This window comes from Narcine bancroftii, chromosome 3, assembly GCF_036971445.1.
Source record: "Narcine bancroftii isolate sNarBan1 chromosome 3, sNarBan1.hap1, whole genome shotgun sequence".
NCBI lineage: Eukaryota > Metazoa > Chordata > Chondrichthyes > Torpediniformes > Narcinidae > Narcine > Narcine bancroftii.
The window spans coordinates 26,628,554-26,646,623 of NC_091471.1; the positions used below are offsets into that span (position 1 = coordinate 26,628,554).

The 18,070-nt window shown below is 46.0% G+C and overlaps 1 protein-coding gene across 4 annotated transcripts in view; it reads right to left on the reverse strand.

The window, feature by feature from the left end:
- The window catches only part of LOC138757029 (E3 ubiquitin-protein ligase RMND5A), a 133,616-nt gene that overhangs the window by 84,682 nt on the left and 30,864 nt on the right, over positions 1-18,070 (reverse strand). Inside the window, exon 1 of one of the 4 annotated variants that reach the window (XM_069923647.1) lies at positions 5,064-5,605. The exons of 1 other annotated variant lie outside the window; for it this stretch is intronic. In XM_069923647.1, the coding sequence (XP_069779748.1) occupies positions 5,064-5,205 (142 nt within the window). In that variant the 5' untranslated portion in view covers positions 5,206-5,605. Of the gene's footprint in view, positions 1-5,063; positions 5,606-18,070 lie in introns of those variants that run through there. 2 more of the 4 variants (XM_069923645.1, XM_069923649.1) reach the window with 2 other exon arrangements.

Here is an 18,070-nt window from a genome sequence, read left to right on the forward strand (position 1 = left end):
ATATCCACATGGTCCAAACCAAACAGCCAAAGACCAAATAGGTGACATCTGTTTGGTAATACCCTTCCAATCATAAAACATGTTCTACAAATACCTATTGCTTCCTGCTACTGAGCTAATTTTAGCCCAAATTTTACACTATGATGTCTTCCTGTTACCCTGTAGTCCTCACCCTTCTGCCCCCTACCTTTTTATTCAGGTGCTTGTCTGCTTTTTGCTCATACCTTGGCCAAGGGCTCAGGCCCAAAATGTTGGTTACTCTTTACTTCCCATAGATGTGTGATCTGCTGAGTTTCTCTAGGACTTTTGTATATAAAGGACATTGGAAAATGACATTAAAGATGTAATCAGATAATAGCTCATATTTAAAGAAATAATACATGCAACAAATATATACATTGATTTAATGCAAAAAGACAACAGGAAAAGTGGTTTCACAATGGATGACGGAGATAGTTAGAGAGTAATTAATGTAGGAAAAAAAGATTATAATGTTGCCAGAAAAAGCCTAACATTTGGGAGAACAAGCACCCCATGTGTAACTCAGTTCCTTACTCATCTGTTCCTCGTGACCCTTAATTCCATTATTAAAGATGTGTCTTAATACATTTAATGAGGCAGCCTCTACTACTTCATCTGTCTTAAATCTACTGAAAAAGGTTATCCACCTCGCTAAAGCAAAAAACAGAAAAATTAAATACGTTAAATGGTAAAAAATTACAAAATTTTGATATTCAAAAGGGAATACAGATGTCATTGAATGCTAACATGCCTATATGGAGCAGGGAAATAATTTGTTGAACTTAATTTGACTACAAGAATAAAGATATCTTACTACAATTAAAACATTGATGGTGTCAGACTGGGCAGAATTTCTGAACTAATGGATACGACTCCTATTAAATATTCCATCACATTTTTAATAAACTTTTATATGTTCCTGAGAAATGTTCCAGTGAACCAGGCACATTAAAAGAAGAAAAGGGAACAGAACACAGTTGCATTTAATGGTACCTCATTAAATGAAGCAAGCCAGAAGAAAAACCATCAGGGATAAGAGATTACTGAAGGCCTAGTGAAATTGTTTCTGAAATTGTGCACATTCTGGCCTCCTTATTTCAAAAAAAGGATCTACTGTACTTGTTTCAGCAGCAGAGGTTGAATTGAGTAAGTCAAGTCTTTTCTCCATACTTTAAACAAATAAGTAGTTACCTTATTGAGATGTACAAAAGGCTTACAAGGTTCAAAAGATTAAATACAGATAGTATGCTCCCCAAAGAAATCATGACCAGATTCAAAATAAGAGAACTTTTAGAAATTAGATCTTTTAGTTCATCTACATTTATCCTAAGGGTTTCTACAGGTATATTAAGAACAAAATGATAGTAGAGGAAAAAACTGGTCCCCTTGAAGATCAGAGTGGTCAGCTTTGTATACAGCCAAAAGAGATAGGGATAACTTAAATGGATATTTTCATCAGTATTTAAACGAGCACAGAGTCATGGGAAGTAAGGAAACAAGCAGCGAGGTCATGGAACCTATACAGATTAAAGAGGAGGAAGTGTTTGCTGTCAAAGCAAATAAGGGTGGATGAATCCCCAGGGCCTGACAAGATATTCCCTCAGACCTTGAGGGAGGCTAGCGCAGAAATCGCAGAGGTTCTGGCAAAAATATTTAAGAATGTCCTTAGTGTGGTGCCAGAGGATTGGAGGGTAGTTCACATTAACATAGAAACAGAAAATCTACAGAACAATACATGCACTTCGGCCTACAAAGTTGTGCTGAGCATGTCCCTACCTTAGAAATTACAAGGTTTATCCAAACCCTCTATTTTTCTAAGCTCCATGTACCTATCCAAAAGATCCTCTACTATCATTTTGTTCTTAATATACCTGTAGAAACCCTTAGGATAAATGTAGATGAACTAAAAGATCTAATTTCTAAAAGTTCTCTTATTTTGAATCTGGTCATGATTTCTTTGGGGAGCATACTATCTGTATTTAATCTTTTGAACCTTGTAAGCATTTTGTACATCTCAATAAGGTAACTACTTATTTGTTTAAAGTATGGAGAAAAGACTTGATTTAAAAGACCCTACCATATCTGTGTCCACCACCCATTCCATGCACTCACCTCTCTGTGTAAAAAAAATCTTTGACATCTCCTCTATACCTACTCCCCAGCACCTTAAACCTGTGTCCTCTTGTGGCATTCATTTCAGCCCTTGAAAAAAGCCTCTATCTACACGATCAATGCCTCTCATCATCTTATACACCTCTATCAGGTCACCTTTCATCCCCGACGCTCCAAGGAGAAAAGGCTGAGTTCACTCAACCTGTTTTCATAAAGTATGCTCCCCAATCCAGGCAACATCCTTGTAAATCTTCTCTGCACCCTTTCTATGGCTTCCATGTGCTTCCAATAGTGACGCCACCAGAACTGAGCACAGAACTCCAAATGGGGTCTGACCAGAGTCCTATAAAGGTGGAACATTATCTCTCGGCTCCTAAATTCAATTTCACGATTCATGAAGGCCAATACAACATATGCCTTCTTAACCAGAGTCAACCTGCACAGCTGCCTAAAATGTTCTATAGACTTAGACCCAAAGATCCCTCTGATCCTTCACTATGCCAGAAGTCTTACCATTAATACTATATTCTGCCATCATATTTGACCTATCAAAATAAACCACTTCACACATTTGGATTGAACTCCATCTGCCACTTGTCAGACTAGTTTTGCATCCTATGTCCCACTGTAACCTCTGACAGCCCTCCACACTAGCCACAAAACCCCCAACCTTTGTATCATGTACAAACTTAATAACCCATCTCTCCACTTCCTCATCCAGGTCATTTATTAAAAAAATAAATCAAAGAGTAAGGGTCCCAGACAGATCCCTGAGGCACACCATTGGTCACTGACCTCCATGCAGAATATGACCCATTTACAACCACTCTTTGCCTTCTGTGTGCAAGCCAGTTCTAGATGCACAAAGCAATGTCCCCTTGGATTCCACACCTCCTTACTTTTTCAATAAGCCTTGCATCGGGTACCTTATCAATTGCCTTGCTGAAATCCATATACACCACATCTACTGCTCTTTCTTCAATGTGTTTAGTCACATCCTCAAAAAATTGAATCAGGTTCATAAGGCATGACCTGCCCATGACAAAGCTATGCTGACAATTCCTAAACATATTACACTTCTCAGGACATTCTCCATCATCTGACCAACCACTGAAGTAAGATTCACTGGTCTACAATTTCCTGGCTATCTCTACTCCCTTTCTTGAATAAAGGAACAACATTCACAACCCTCCAATGTTGTTCCGTTGCTTAAAAAAGGCTCCAAAAAGTAACCCTAGTATTATAAACTGGTGAGCCTGACGTTAATAGTAGGTAAATTATTGGAGATCAGATATACAATTATTTGGATAGCTAGAAACTGATTAAGGATAGTCAACATGGCTTTGTGCGTGGTAGGTCGTATTTAACCAATCTTATCGAGTTTTTTGATGTTACCAGGAAAGTTGACAAAGGAAAGGCTATGAATGTCGTCCACATGGACTTTATTAAGGCCTTTTAGTAACTCCCAACTCATCGTCTCAAGGACATTTTCTTCCCTGCAGCCATTAGTCCCCTGAATAAACCTCACAATAATGTTCTCATGCTGCTTTTCCAATGTACCATTTGATCTTTTCACAGTTTTACTGCACAGTGTAATGTGCTCTTGCACTGCTTACAAATTGAACTATTCTCACTATATCAGGTACAATCTGACAATAAACAAACTATTGCCATAAAAAAATCACCCTGGTATTATTCAATATTAAGTTATTACAATGTAGCGAGTCATGCAGTGAATAAAGCACAACAGATGTGTGTGAGCTGAACTAACAGAACTGTTTCATGGAATCTTCGCAGTTCGCACACAAGCACAAATACCAGACCTCTGAAGTCAAGTGCCTCTCAGAGTTCTTTGTGGCCCCTGACCACCAGGAACTCCTGGTCCTGCAGGGGCCCGCAACGACGGACATTGGTTTGACAATGGAGTGGTACGGTTCACCACAACTGTTTTCAGTGAAATCTATTACACCAACTAGAAAGATCACATATTGTATTGTATTATTTCAAAAAGTATAAATTTCACACACTGCTTGATGAACCCCTGAAATGAACCATGTACAACTAAAGGTAATGTAAAAACACTGCCAGAGAAACTCAGCAAGTCAAGTAGTGCACTTCATAGAGCAAAGATAAAGTAACATGGCCAACGTTTCAGGCTTGAACCCCTTCATCAAGATAGAGCAAAATGTGGGCAGGCACCTGAAATAAAATGAGGGTGGTGGGAGGGGTGGAGTGCATTTACTTTATCAAATCCGCCCCTCTCTTCTACCCTTTGTCCATATCTCGAAACATCGGGTTAGGCACCATTTTGTTTGGACAGCTGCCCACACGTCGCCCATACCTTGATGAAGTGCTCAACTCCAAAACATTGGTTATTAAAATTTTAAATTGAGACCTGCATTTCGGCTCAGGAGCTGAACAGTAGAACAGTGGGTGGAAACCGGAGTGCCGCGCGCCACCCCCCCCCCCAGTGAAAACCAGCGCAGACATGGGGGGAACCTGCAAACTCCTGAGAGACAGCGCAGGATTCAAACCCCAGCCCCGAATCGCTGGCGCTGTAACAGCGTTGCATTAACCGCGAGGCCAACCGTGCCACCCATTTTGTTCGGGCCCCTGTCCACATTTTCTTTTTAAAAATCACACCTTGATGAAAGGCTCAAGCCCAAAACTTTGGTTGTGGATCTTTACCTGTGCTCTCTAGTGTTTGACCTGCTGAGTTTGTGTGCTGACTTCAAGCACTGTGTCTGCAGACTCTGAAGGTGATGTACTCAGGTTCTGTCTGCAGAGTGAAGCCAACATAGGTCAAGAGGGGCGAGGTGACGAACTGCGCTGGATTGCAGAGGACACGTCGCCCGCAGTACGGTGTCCCCCTCCGAGTCATGCCGACACGCGGCCTCGGACACGACATGGAGATGCCGTCCCTTACTCACCACCGGTCTGGTTGAGCTCCTGCCTCAGGCCGCTCGTATACTCGATCAGCTCCTCCAAAGTCCGGTCGCAGTGCTGTCCGTACGAAGTGAATTTCTGCAGAACTTTATCCAGCTCCCTCTCCACGTTCAGGCATTGCTCCATTATCAAAGCGACCGACCGACCGGGGAGGGCGGGGGAAATCGAGTGACGCTCCTTCAACTGACTGGACGCTCGCGCTCGGGGGGCCCCCCAGCTTCCCCGCTCCCCCGCCGCCTGCTCGTCCCTGGGCCTGACTGCGCCTGCGCGGCTCCTTCCGCTCCGCTCGGATCCGGTCTGGGCCGAGCCGGCTCGCGGCCCTGCTTGTTTTTCTCCAAGCGGCCAACTGCGACCTCGCGCGACAGGTGGACCCCCAGCAACGCCGCCAAAACGGAGGGGGAGGGGAGAGCGGGTGCGAGCAATGAAACCCGACCCTCCTCAAGGCGACACCTCAGAAAAGGACCCCCCCCCCCACCACAAGAGATCATCTCTCATTTATGTGCCAGCCCTTGAAATTTTACTAAGGCACGTGGGACATTTAACTGACAACTGCCCTTTGGATCTCCCCATGCATTGATGGACCGGACCGGAAATTGCGTCAACCCCGGTGGGGGCGGGGCGGCGGAAAGAACTAATAAATGAACGTGCCGTCGTGAGTGCGATGAGTGCTGAAGAGATCTGCTCGCCGAGTAGTGGCCGTTGTAGGCCAGATGGAGGAGAGTCGGGTTCAGGCCTCGCTGTTCTTGGCCTTTATTTTCAATGACGCCCTTACTTTGTTGGAATTATCCCTGAACTCGGCCCCTCCTTAGTCAACCCTGACTGTCCATCACAAGGTAAGTATTGACCAAGAAGAGAGTGCCCAGCGGCACAAGGATGGCTTCTTGTGATCATTAGGGTGTTGGGGAGGGGGGAGGCCTCTCTGCCTCCCACAAAGGGCATCGACAACCCTCGAGGCCGGCGCAACCTTGCGAAGGGCTCCGCGCACCCCTCACGTAAACTGCACTCCCTTCCGCCATCTGGTCGGAGGTACCGTAGCACCTGGCCGTCGCGTCTGTTATATGGAGAATTTAGGTTAAAATGACTTAAGTTAAAATGTGATGATTAATCATAAAAAGGGAAGCCAGAACGGACAGGGAGCTTACTAGCAGCCAAGGACAAAAGGTTCAGCTGAATATGTTTTTTTAAACCTATCTTTTCATGGTCATAGTGAGAGACATGCAGGAGACAAATGATTGATAAGAAGGGTGAGAAACAGAATTTAGTGTATGTAGAGTTCACAGCGTACGTAACGAACGTGATAATTAAAAATGCAGTTATACTTAGAATGCTTTTGTAATACTAACCAATTAAAACAGTATTAATAAGAAGGGGAAGGGCAAACAATAAGGGTATAAAAATCAATGCACTGTATGTATCGGGGCTTAACTGGTGAGAAGCCAGTTAAGTCCAACTCTGCAGACTTGTAAATAAAGCTTGTCGTGTCATCAGTTTTAAAGAGACTCATGTGTGAGAAGTTTTATTTCTGACAGCGTCCAAGCCACCAGGCTCCTGGATTCCCAGAACGGGAGGATAGGGTGCTGCCTTAATATCTTATCAGCTTCGGGTCGAACTTGCATCTGGTTAAGTCGACTCCGCCGACCTGGAGAAACCGTATCTCATTTTTACTGTGCGAGCACGGTTCGAACGATAAATAAAAGTGGCTTGACTCCTTCCCCCTCTGTCCCCGGGCTCCTGAATGGACAATGAACCACGGACGTGGCCCCACTCTGACATTTTCTTGCACGGTTTTTATTTGTTTAACGTTGGCACCGAGATACTGCCTCGAAACAATGAATTTCGTGACTTGTTCATGACCATAAATTCTGATTCTGAAAGAAAAACCTAAACCTAGAAGGACTCAGTGCCTCTGTGGAGACAGTGTTGCATGTCGATCTTCCATCAAGTCTTGCCTGCCTCAAGGCAGGGAATGGGAAAAGAGTGTCCGATTATAACAGTACAAGGGTGAAGGCTGATAGGTCATATTATTAGTGATAAACCTTGCATAATAACCAAATTAGATAAGAACAGTACATTTCCTTCCCTGTACATATTACTGAGAAACCCTGTTGTTTTGTCAGTTGCTTTTATTAGTTACTCTCTCTGGACCTGCCTTTAATCAATTTGTAATGCATTTCAATTCCTTGGCTGTTGTGGTGGGCTTCACACTCGTGTCTCTTAACCAGTAGTCCAGAACTCCAACTGCTAGTCAAGGCAAGTTTATTGTCATCTGATTGCACAAATCTAACCCGACAAAACAGCGTTCTCTGATCCTCGGTGCACCTTACACTTGATTTTCTGAAATTAAAAATGTAGTCCTTAATCAGGACGGCCTCCGGCCACCTTGTGGCCTGATCCACCACCGTGAGGAGGTAACAAGCCTCGTTGGACACTGGCAGGGGCCCGACAACATCAACGTGGATGTGTTGCAATCTGCGAACTGCTGGGTCGAAGTTCTGGATGGGGGCTCACGTGTATCTCTGGACGTTGGAGGTCTGACACCTGGTACAGTTCCGCCACCTCCTTCTTCAGCCCGTGCCACACAAACCGCTTCGAGACCATCCGCATGGTTGTCTTTACTGCTGGGTGAGCGAGGTCGTGGATCAGACTGAAGACCTTCGCCCTCTAGTGCAGCAGGACCACCGGGCACGGTGTGCCTGTTGAGACGTTGCAGAGCAATGTGTCCAGGCTGCTGGGCACCCAGACATCCTTGAGTTTGAGGCCCAAGATGGCGGTCTGCAAGGCCTGCGTCTCCGCATCATTTCTCTGTGCCTGAGCACAAGAGTGTTGATGGCTGGAAGGGAGAGCGCATCCGCCATTATGTTGTCCTTGCCAGTCCTGTGTCGGATGTCGGTCGTGAACTCAGACAAGTATGAGAGGTGATGCTGCTGTCTGGTGGACCAAGGATCCTTGGCCATCACCAGTGCTTAAGTGAGGGGCTTGTGATCTGTGAAGGCTGTGATTGGCCTTCCCTCAAGGAAGTAGTGGAAATGGCCAAATACAGCGCCAGGAGCTCCTGATCAAAGGCACTGTATTTGAGCTCCGGTAAGTGCAGCTGTTTCCTGAAAAAGGCCAGCGGGCGCCATTGTCCATCAAGCCACTGTTCCAGAACCCCCCACTGCCGTAGTTGAGGCGTCAACAGAGAGCGCCTCCGGCCGCAGGTGCACCAGCAGCGTGGCACTGGCTAGAGCCTCTGTCACGATGAAAGCCCTGTCTGCCTCCTCTGACCACGATAAAGTATTTTCTTTGGTGGCCATGAGTGCGAACATCGAGCGCATGGTGCGTGCGGCTCCGGTGATGAAACAATGTTAAAAGTTCACCATCCCTGCAACTCTTGGAGGCCTTTCAGGTTGGAGGGTTTGGGGAAGAGTTAAACAGCCGCTACCTTGTCTGGCGCCAGCACAGCCCCAGCCACCGAAATGGTGTGCCCCAGGAACTGGAGGGACTCCTTGATGAACTGGCATTTGGTCGCGTTGACCATGAGGATGAAGTCCGTCAGCCGGGCAAAGAGTGTGTGGAAGTGGGTTTTGTGTTTGTTGCAGTTGCGACTAGCAATGAGAATATCGTCCAAGTAAATGAACACAAAGTCCAGGTCTTTTTCAACAGGATCCATGAGGCGCTGGAACGTTTGGGCCGCGTTATTTAGACCAAAGGGCATACACAGGAACTCGAAGAGGCTGAAAGGGATGATAATGGCTGTCTTCCCCTCGTCTGGATGCACGGGGATCTGATGGTATCCCCGCACGAGGTCCACTTTGGAGAAGACCCGTGCGCCAAGGAGGTTGGCAGAGAAATCCTGTATGTGGGGCACCATATACCTGTCGGGGGTGGTTGCTTCGTTCAACCAACAATAGTCCCCACATGTTCTCCAGCCCCCGTACAATTTCAGGACCATATGGAGCGGTGATGCCCAGGCACTGACCGAGCGCCGGACGATTCTCAGTTCCTGGAGCCTGGAGAACTCCTTTGCCTGCTGGAGCTTCTCAGGTGACAGCTGTCTGGGCCTAGCATGCAGCGGGAGCCCTTTGTGGTGATATGGTGGAAGACCCCATGCTGGGGCAGGGCGATGTTGAACCATGAATCTAAGATGGCAGGGAATTTGTGAAGGATCTTGTCAAACTTGTCCCTGGCGGTGGCTATGGTGGTGATTTCGGGCCTGTGGGCTTCTGCTGTGTCCAATTGGGTGGATTTAAATGTTCGGGCATTGACCAGCCTTTTGCCCTTCATGTCAACAAGTAGGCCATGAGCTCTGAGCAAGTCAGCCCCTAACAACGCGGTGTCCACGGAGGCTAGGACGAACCTCCAGTGGAACTTCTCCTTCCCAATCTGGATCTGTGTCCTGCGAGTGCCATAGATCTTGATGGTGGAGCCATTGGCCACCTGCAGGGTTGGACCTCGAGATTGGGTGCAAGTCTCTAATGCTGTGGGGGGGGGAAGGACGCTGAGCTCAGCCCCTGAGTCCACAAGGAATCAGTGGCCTGTGGATCTGTCCGTCACATGAAGGAGGCTGTTTGTGTGGCCAGCCGTCGCAGCCATCAACGGTGGCTGGCCTGGTCGTTTCCATGAAACCTGCAGGGCTGGTGGCACTTACGGGCTTCCACTCCCCAGTGCTGGTGGTAGAAACTGAAGCCAAAAGATCTTTGAGAGAGAGAAAGAGCACAAAATTCAAACTTGTCTTGTGTTGCTTGCAGAGAGAGGAACAACTGGCTTGGTCCGGATCCTTCTGGCTGCCTTCAGAATGTTCATCCTTTTTGAAATCCCAACATTCTAAACTGTCCTCCAGGCCATGACTCATGCTCTTGGCCTCCTTCCACTCCACAGCACAGAGGTTTATCATCCAAGTCCTCCTTCCACTCCACAGCACAGAGGTTTATCATCCAAGTCCAGAAATTTTTAGATCATTTTCTGCACATGCTCAGTCCGTCTCCCACTCTCTCAGCAGTCCACCTTCACCTTGGCTCACTAAGGCAAACTGTCACTTTTTAACATAAAACCACACAACACATAGGCCAATACACAACACAGAACTCTGTAACACTTAACAGTCATCGACAGATTCACTAGGTGGCTGGAGGCAGTTGCAATGACAGACTCATCAACTGATTCATGTGACAGAGTTTTTATTTCTGCCTGGGTATCTCGGTTCAGCCTACCCACACATGTCAACTCCAACTGAGGCCCACAGTTTACCTCCACACTCTGGGACGTTTTGTCGGGACTGGTGGGAATGCACAGTGCAGTGTATCTGAATGATATTTTGATCACAGAGGTGGAGCATCTGGCAAACTTGGAACAGGTGTTGAAGAGGTTCTCAGATGCAGGGTGGTGATTGAAACATAGCAAATGGGTGTTCCTGGCACTGAGTGTGACCTACCTGGGACGCAAGATCACAGTTGAGGGGCTCCGCCCAATGGAAGACAAAGTGAGAGCTTTCATTGAGGTTCCAAGCCCAAAGAGCATCATGGAACTTAGATCAATTATTATGGCAAGTTTCTTCCTGACCTCTTAAGGATTTTGGCCCCACTGTACAAGCTGTTTCACAATAACACCAAGTAGGGGCAGTGGAGTGAAAAGCAGGAGGAAGCTTTCAAGGACATGAAAGTACTCCCACTCAGCGAAGCTGCTGGTTCACTATGACCCAGATAAGGAGATTTTATGTGCCACCTTATCCTAAGGAGTAGTTCTCTTACAGGTAATGGAAGACCATTCAGAGAAACCTATTGGTGCTGAGAAGGGATATTCACACCTAGACAAAGAAGATCTGGTCATTGTTTTTGCAGTCAAATGTTTTCATCAGTACCTTTATGAACATGCATTCACAATTTATACAGATCATAAACCACTGATGAGCCTATTCAGTGAGACCAGATGGGCCCCACCGCTAGCCTCAGCTGGGATACAGCTGATGTCAGCCTACCAGTACACTATTGCGTATAGAGCAGAAGGGGATAATGTAAATACCAATGCACTGTGTCGTCTTACCTTTACCCGAGACACCAGATGCTACATACGTGCTCCAGAGACAGTATTTTCATTGGAGAGGCTGACAGAGACTCCAGTAAAGGCGACTCAGTTAAAGCAGTGGACAGAGAAAGATCCAGTCCTGTCTCAAGTCAAGACATTCCTTTTACAAGGATGCCCCAGAATCATGGAAGTAAAGGAACTGAAAACTCTAAGACAGTAAAGGAAGGCCTGAAAAGGATGATGGGTCTCTTTTAGCATTAGGCTTTCACATTTCTTGTTTAATTACTGCCTTATGCCGTAAACTACAACTGCGTGCACTCCAGCTGTATAGTGAACTGGGTTTCACTAGAAGTGTCCTGTCCTGACGACTGGTCCCATCTCTCAGCCACTCCCCCAGGGGCCCGTATATAACCCTGGTTTCCTGCCTAAACCCAGAACCCCTCTGAAGCCTGTTCATGAACCCTACCTATGTTGTAAGCTAATAAAAGTGCTAGTTCTCCCTCCAGTCGAGTGTGAGCTTTTATCTACACTACAATTTTATTAGCTTATAAACAAGGATGGAGGTGTTGCTTAAGCCCAGTATGCTGTTAATAGACCTCCCCCCCCCCCAGTCCCCTGATGCAGCTGAGGAGTTTGCATATTGGCTAGACTGCTTCCAGGCCTAACTGAATGCGACTAGGGATGTCTTCCATACAGATGAGCTCCAGAGGTCGGCGCTCATCTTAAGGGTAAGGATGAAGGGGTACGCAGTCGTCCGAGACTGCCCAACCTACAAGGCTGCCATCGAGGCACTGAAGGCCCACTACATGAAGGCCCCGAACGAGATCCTAGCAAGACACCAGCTCATCCTATGCCGCCAACAGCCTAGAGAGTCGATTGAAGACTACCTGCTCGTTCTGCAGACGCTGGCTAAGAAGAACAGGTATGAAGCTGCTTCGGGCCACATTTGGGAAGATGAACAGATCCGGGACACTCGAGTCGCTGGGGTCCACTTGAGGTACATGAAGCAGTGACTGCTCGAGTTGGGAAGGAAGGATCTTGCTAGCTACATTGAGCTGGCCAAATCACTGGAACAGGCCAATCTTGAGAACAATGATGAGGCCAGTGAACTCGCACTCTTGGTTGAGCATCTCCAAGGACCAGCAGCTCCCTGAGCCTAGGAGTGATTTTTCTGCAGTGAGGGACAGAACCTTCGTGCCTGCTGCCCTGCCAAAGACTCACCCTGCTCCAGCTGTTGGAAGAAGGGACATTGGGTGAGGGTCTGCCACATGTACCACTCCTGAATCCGATTCCAGCCCCAAGTCATCTGCGCCAGACTCACCCAAGATTGCCTGCTGTGCAACCTGCCACCTATGGAAAAGGTTCGAAGGCCATCTTGCAGCGGCCCGATCTTGAATTCAGCGTCATCATAGTCAGAGGAGGAAGGAGGGTGGCCATTTTGCCCCACCAACTCAGAACAGAGGGGGCCACTTGAGGGAAGAACATGGCGACTCCAGCAACCTGGCATCGCTGATCTTCAACCAGAACAGATCTCACCAGCTCAGCAACTCGATGGTGACGGTGAAGGTAAACGGACGTTCAACCAAGTGCCTGATTGACACAGGCTCCACGGAAAGTTTCATAGACTCACAGACTGTGCAAAAATATAACTTAAAAATGTATCCTCTAATTACCGAATCTTCCTAGTGTCCCAGGGTAGAGAAACTGGATCTGTCATTTGAAGGTGGGAATTTTATAAATTTCACATGTACATTTTAGATGAATTGTGTGCTCGAGTATTGTTGGGTCTGGGCTTCCTGTGTCACTTTAAAAGCGTGATCTTGGAGTTTTCTGGTCCTCTTCCCCTGGTAATGGTTCAGAACGGAGGGCCCTCAAAACCAGGACCCACTTGCAGTCTCTCCACGATGAACATCAACCCCCCAACCCATTCCCAAACCTGTCTCCCGGCTGTAAGCCCATCGCCACCAAGAGCAGGAGGTACAGCGCAGCAGAAAGGGAGTTTATAAAGATGGAGAGAGGTCACCTGCATGGCTCATTTTGTCAAGTCCTGCAATTTGCCCTACTCAATAGAAGACATCAGGGAAATGATCAGGTCATGCTGGGTCTACGCTGAGTGCAAGCCGCGTTTTTCTAAAGCGCACCTGATTAAATCATCCAGGCACTTTGAATGGCTCAGCATCGATTTTAAGGGACCTCTCCCCTCCACGAACGGGAACATCTACATTCGGTCATCGATGAGTACTCCCGTTTCCCGTTCACCATCTGTGCCCAGACACGTCTGCCATCGCCTCATCCGCCACACCCCACCCTCTGACCAAACAAGGTCATTGTATTACTGATGGGGCAGAGTGCTGTGGGGCTGCTCCCCAGTGTCAGAGGGTGTAATGGAGAGGTAGTGCCCACCACCGGGTGGTGCTGCTGCACTCCTGTTTGGAGGACACACTACCTGACAATCAAGGTCAAAGGCTCACCCCAAGCCATCAAGGTGACCCTTGCGATTGGTAGCCTGCCCACACTCAGCCCTGACCCTCACCTAATTGGCCCAGGTGAATCCCCTGCACTTGGCTTCAAGCCATTGGCCACAACAGCCAGCTAAGCCGGAGAAACCAGACTCGTGAGTTGGTGACCAGACAACGAGTGATTGCCCCCTCAGCACTGTCCCCAGAACTATAAAGGACCATGTGCCCCTTTGTTCTGCCTCTTTGGATCCTTGTGACTTGTAAGTAGCACTTTCACACTGGGTTGGGGTGAGTCTCGAGGTCAGGTAGTAAGAGCTGTGTCCGTACCGGTCAAGGGTTGGGGGCACGTAGTATCACCTTGACCCTAACTGTTGAACATGTACGTTCATGTAATTTCCCCCAGTCTCTGTCGGTTCCTCCCCCATTATCCAAAGTGTACATTTACTCCCTGCGTATTGTGTGTGTGTAGAGGTTTGCCGAATGGATTGACTTTTTTGTCCTGTTTGCATCCCTGAAATAAACATGTGCTTTGTACCTCCATTTTGGTCTGGTTCTTAACCTGTGGGACCCTCACATACCCGAACAGCAGAGGGGAGGGTAGAGAAAGGAAATTGTCTGGTCACCAACTCACGTGTCTGGTTTCTCCGGCTTAGCTGGCAAATGTGAGCACCCTTTTCTACAACGTCCACGAGCAGGCCACACACAGTCATCTACCAGGTGCCAGAGCCCTCTCTTGGCTTGCATGTCCCACACCTCGACCTCACGCTTGGGCACTCCCTACACACAGAGCCGAGATGCCTGTCGCCAGGCTACACTGTGGTGAGGTGGGGAGCAGGCCAACAGGCAAACACCAGGCTGTACCTGGGGTGCCTGTTTCCCTAGGCTGGCATCTGGCACCAGGACGCCGTTCCTGGTCGCGTTCTCTTTAAGAGGATGCCAAAGGTGCCTGTGTTGGATCCCTGTATCCAAAGCCAGGAGGAGTCGGGCCTGAAAGTTAGCCAATTAGTGGTTTTATAAAAGCTCCTGAGGTTCCCACCACACTAGGTATTTGTTTCTGTTTCTGTGACACAGGGCCAGTGCTAGGAATTGCGTGGCCCAATTAGAAAATTGATAGCGGGGCCTCTACAAAAGTCGAAGTTGATGTTTTATATTTTGTGTAGTATGCTAGTCTTAGCCAAAAAGCATTTAAATGCTTGATATACTAAATACTGAAAGACAATATGAAAGTTTTAATTTTTTTAATACAAGTTAAGACAATTACAGACGTACTGTTTGTGCAGGTCTTTTAGAAACAGACTTTTCTGGCTTTTTTATTTGCAAAATCTTTCAAAATAATTTCAAAGTCAATGGTTTTAGTTATGTCATTTTCTATAGATAGCATCGCCAAATTGTTTAGTCTCTCTTGTGAAATTGTTGACCGTAAGTATGTTTTAATCAGTTTTAGTTTTGAAAAACTTTTTTCGCCCGATGTGACTGTTATGGGCATGTAAATCCTCAAAGCAATAAAAACATTAGGAAATGCTGTGAATTGATTGTTTACTACCAGGTATTCAAACAGAGCTTGAGGCTTAATGACACTGAAGGAAGAAAAGTTTTCAGAGCTTCCAAGTTTTTCAGCCAACAGATAACCATCCACGTCTTTCGTTGTTTCAGTAACTACCGCTCCATCAGTGCTTTGTTTTAGTATGCTGTCAGTTAAAGCTACTTCAAGGTCTGCTATTTGTTTCCTTATTTCTGCCTTTTGTAAGCTCTGAAAGTTATTTAAAAATCCAAATAATTTTACATGGCTTTTAAGCTGCTTAAATCTAGATTCTAAAGATTGAATAGCTTTGACTAGCACTAAGCTGAAGCACTGAACTCTGTGCTCCTTTTGGATCATCTAAAGCTTGATCTTTTGCCTCATATGAAAACATTCACTTCCTTCTTTGTAGTTTTTTTTCTTGAAATTGTCTAAACTCCAATGGTAATTCAACAGCTTCAGCCAATTCATTTGTGCCTATTAGGACATCATTAAAACTGCCCTCTCTATAAATTCTTAGCCATGATAATAGTTTTTCAAATGACTCCATGCCTTCATCAATGTCCTTTGTTTCACCTTGTAGTTCCTTGCTTACATAGTTAACTTTAAAAAGTATTTCATGCCAAAATATCAAAGAAACTTTTAGCTGGTTTGCTAAAGATTCAGCTTCAGCTTTTACCTTGGGGTCATCTGTTATCTCTGATATTTCCACAAGTGCATCATATACTTCTCCAACCTGATAACGAATAGCTTTAACACTATCAATCGGACACTCCCACCTTGTGTTGCTCAAGTGTTTCACTGATAACCCGGGTACATGTTTGTTAAAAATTGCCCACCTCTTAGTTGATGTGGAGAACAATATGTAGATCCTTTGCAAGATCCCAAAAAAATGTTATAGCATCTGGACAACACTTGTTTACATCTCTGAGTTTCTTTTCTTTGGCTTGGCTTCGCGGATGAAGATTTATGGAGGGGTATGTCCACGTCTGCTGCAGGCTCGTTGGTGACTGACAAGTCAGATGCGGGACAGGCAGGCACAGTTGCAGCGGTTGCAAGGGAAAATTGGTTGGTTGGGGTTGGGTGTTGGGTTTTTCCTCCTTTGTCTTTTATCAGTGAGGTGGGCTCTGTGGTCTTCTTCAAAGGCAGTTGCTGCCCGCCGAACTGTGAGGTGCCAAGATGCATGGTTGGAGGCGATATCAGCCCACTGGCGGTGGTCAATGTGGCAGGCACCAAGAGATTTCTTTAAGCAGTCCCTGTACCTCTTCTTTGGTACACCTCTGTCTCGGTGGCCAGTGGAGAGTTCGCCATATAACACGATCTTGGGAAGGCGATGGTCCTCCATTCTGGAGACGTGACCCACCCAGCGCATGGATTCGATGCTTGCAGACTCTGTCACCTCAAGTACTTCGATGTTGGTGTTGATGTCATTCCAATGAATGTTGAGGATGGAGCGGAGACAGCGCTGATGGAAGCGTTCTAGGAGCCGTAGGTGATGCCGGTAGAGGACCCATGATTCGGAGCTGAACAGGAGCGTGGGTATGACAACGGCTCTGTACACATTGATCTTTGTGTTTTTCTTCAAATGGTTGTTTTTCCAGACTCTTTTGTGTAGTCTTCCAAAGGCGTTATTTGCCTTGGCGAGTCTGTTGTCTATCTCTTTGTCGATCCTTGCATCAGATGAAATGGTGCAGCCGAGGTAGGTAAACTGGTTGACCGTTTTAAGTTCAGTGTGTCCGATGGAGATGTGGGGGGGCTGGTGGTCATGGTGGGGAGCTGGCTGATGGAGGACCTCAGTTTTCTTCAGGCTGACTTCTCCAACATCTCCGAGTAAAAGGTTATAATTGTGACATGCACAGAGTACGAAGAAAGCTCTTGAATTATCCTTCAACAGTCGTGCTTGTACTCCAGATGTGTGATCTTTCATGTTGCTGCCGTTGTCATAGCCTTGGCCTCAAATGTCTTTCACCTCTAAATTTAATTCCTTCAGTGTGTTTAATACTGTTTTATATAAATCTTCTCCTGTACTACTTTCAACCTGCATAAACTTTATGAAATGTTCATAAACACCTGAAGGAGCCAAGTTACCATCAGACACATACCTGATCGTTAGAGACATTTGCTCTTGCTGAATCATATCAGGTGTCCAGTCTAAAATTATGGCGTAGTACTTAGCTGCTTTTACGCGTTTCAGTATCTCATTCAAAACAGCCATAATGTCTAGTAGTTCATTCTGAGTATCTTTTCCTAAATAGTGATTATGAATTTCGTGGGTTTTGACTTTTCGCAAATGTTCTTCAATAACAGCGTCAAACTTTCCAAACAGCTCAACAAGACCTAAAAAGTTTCCATTGTGTACACTCTCATTCCCAAGTTTTTCCTCTGTTCCTCTAAATGCTAGATTTCTCTCAGCAAGAAACTGCACTATTGCTACTAGCCTTTTGAATACTGGCTGCCAGTGCTTTGCACGTTCATTGACGATTATTTCAAGTTCTTTGTCAATTGTCTGTCCATTGCAAAGTCTTTGGTGTAACTCCCAGAAACTCCATGTGGCTTCCAAATGGTTTTTAGAATTTTCATGCTCACAAAACCTTGTATGAAGATTAGACCAGTTGTTGAATCCACTTGTTGATAATGCACTGGTTGTGTTCTTACTACAAAGTTTACAATAAAAGCAATAAATTCTATCAGCAGACTGAGAGTTTATAATCCAAGGTCTTTCAACACACTCCCCATTTGAAAGTTTCCTCTTACAGTGAAACTGAAAAACAGAAATCCCTTTTCATTTTGTGGAAAGTTGTTCACTGGAATAGGAGGACCTTTCATTGTTAAATATTCTCTTACATTTTGATTTATGTATGCTGGCCAGTTGGCTGGGTCATCATAAATGTTAATTACAACTGTACTCATGGATGATCCATCATTGCGTGATGTTTGGGCTTGGTCTTTTTTGGCTATAAGTGGACTTTCTGCTTTGGCACTGTCTTCTGGTGTATTGAGATCGTCTTCAATT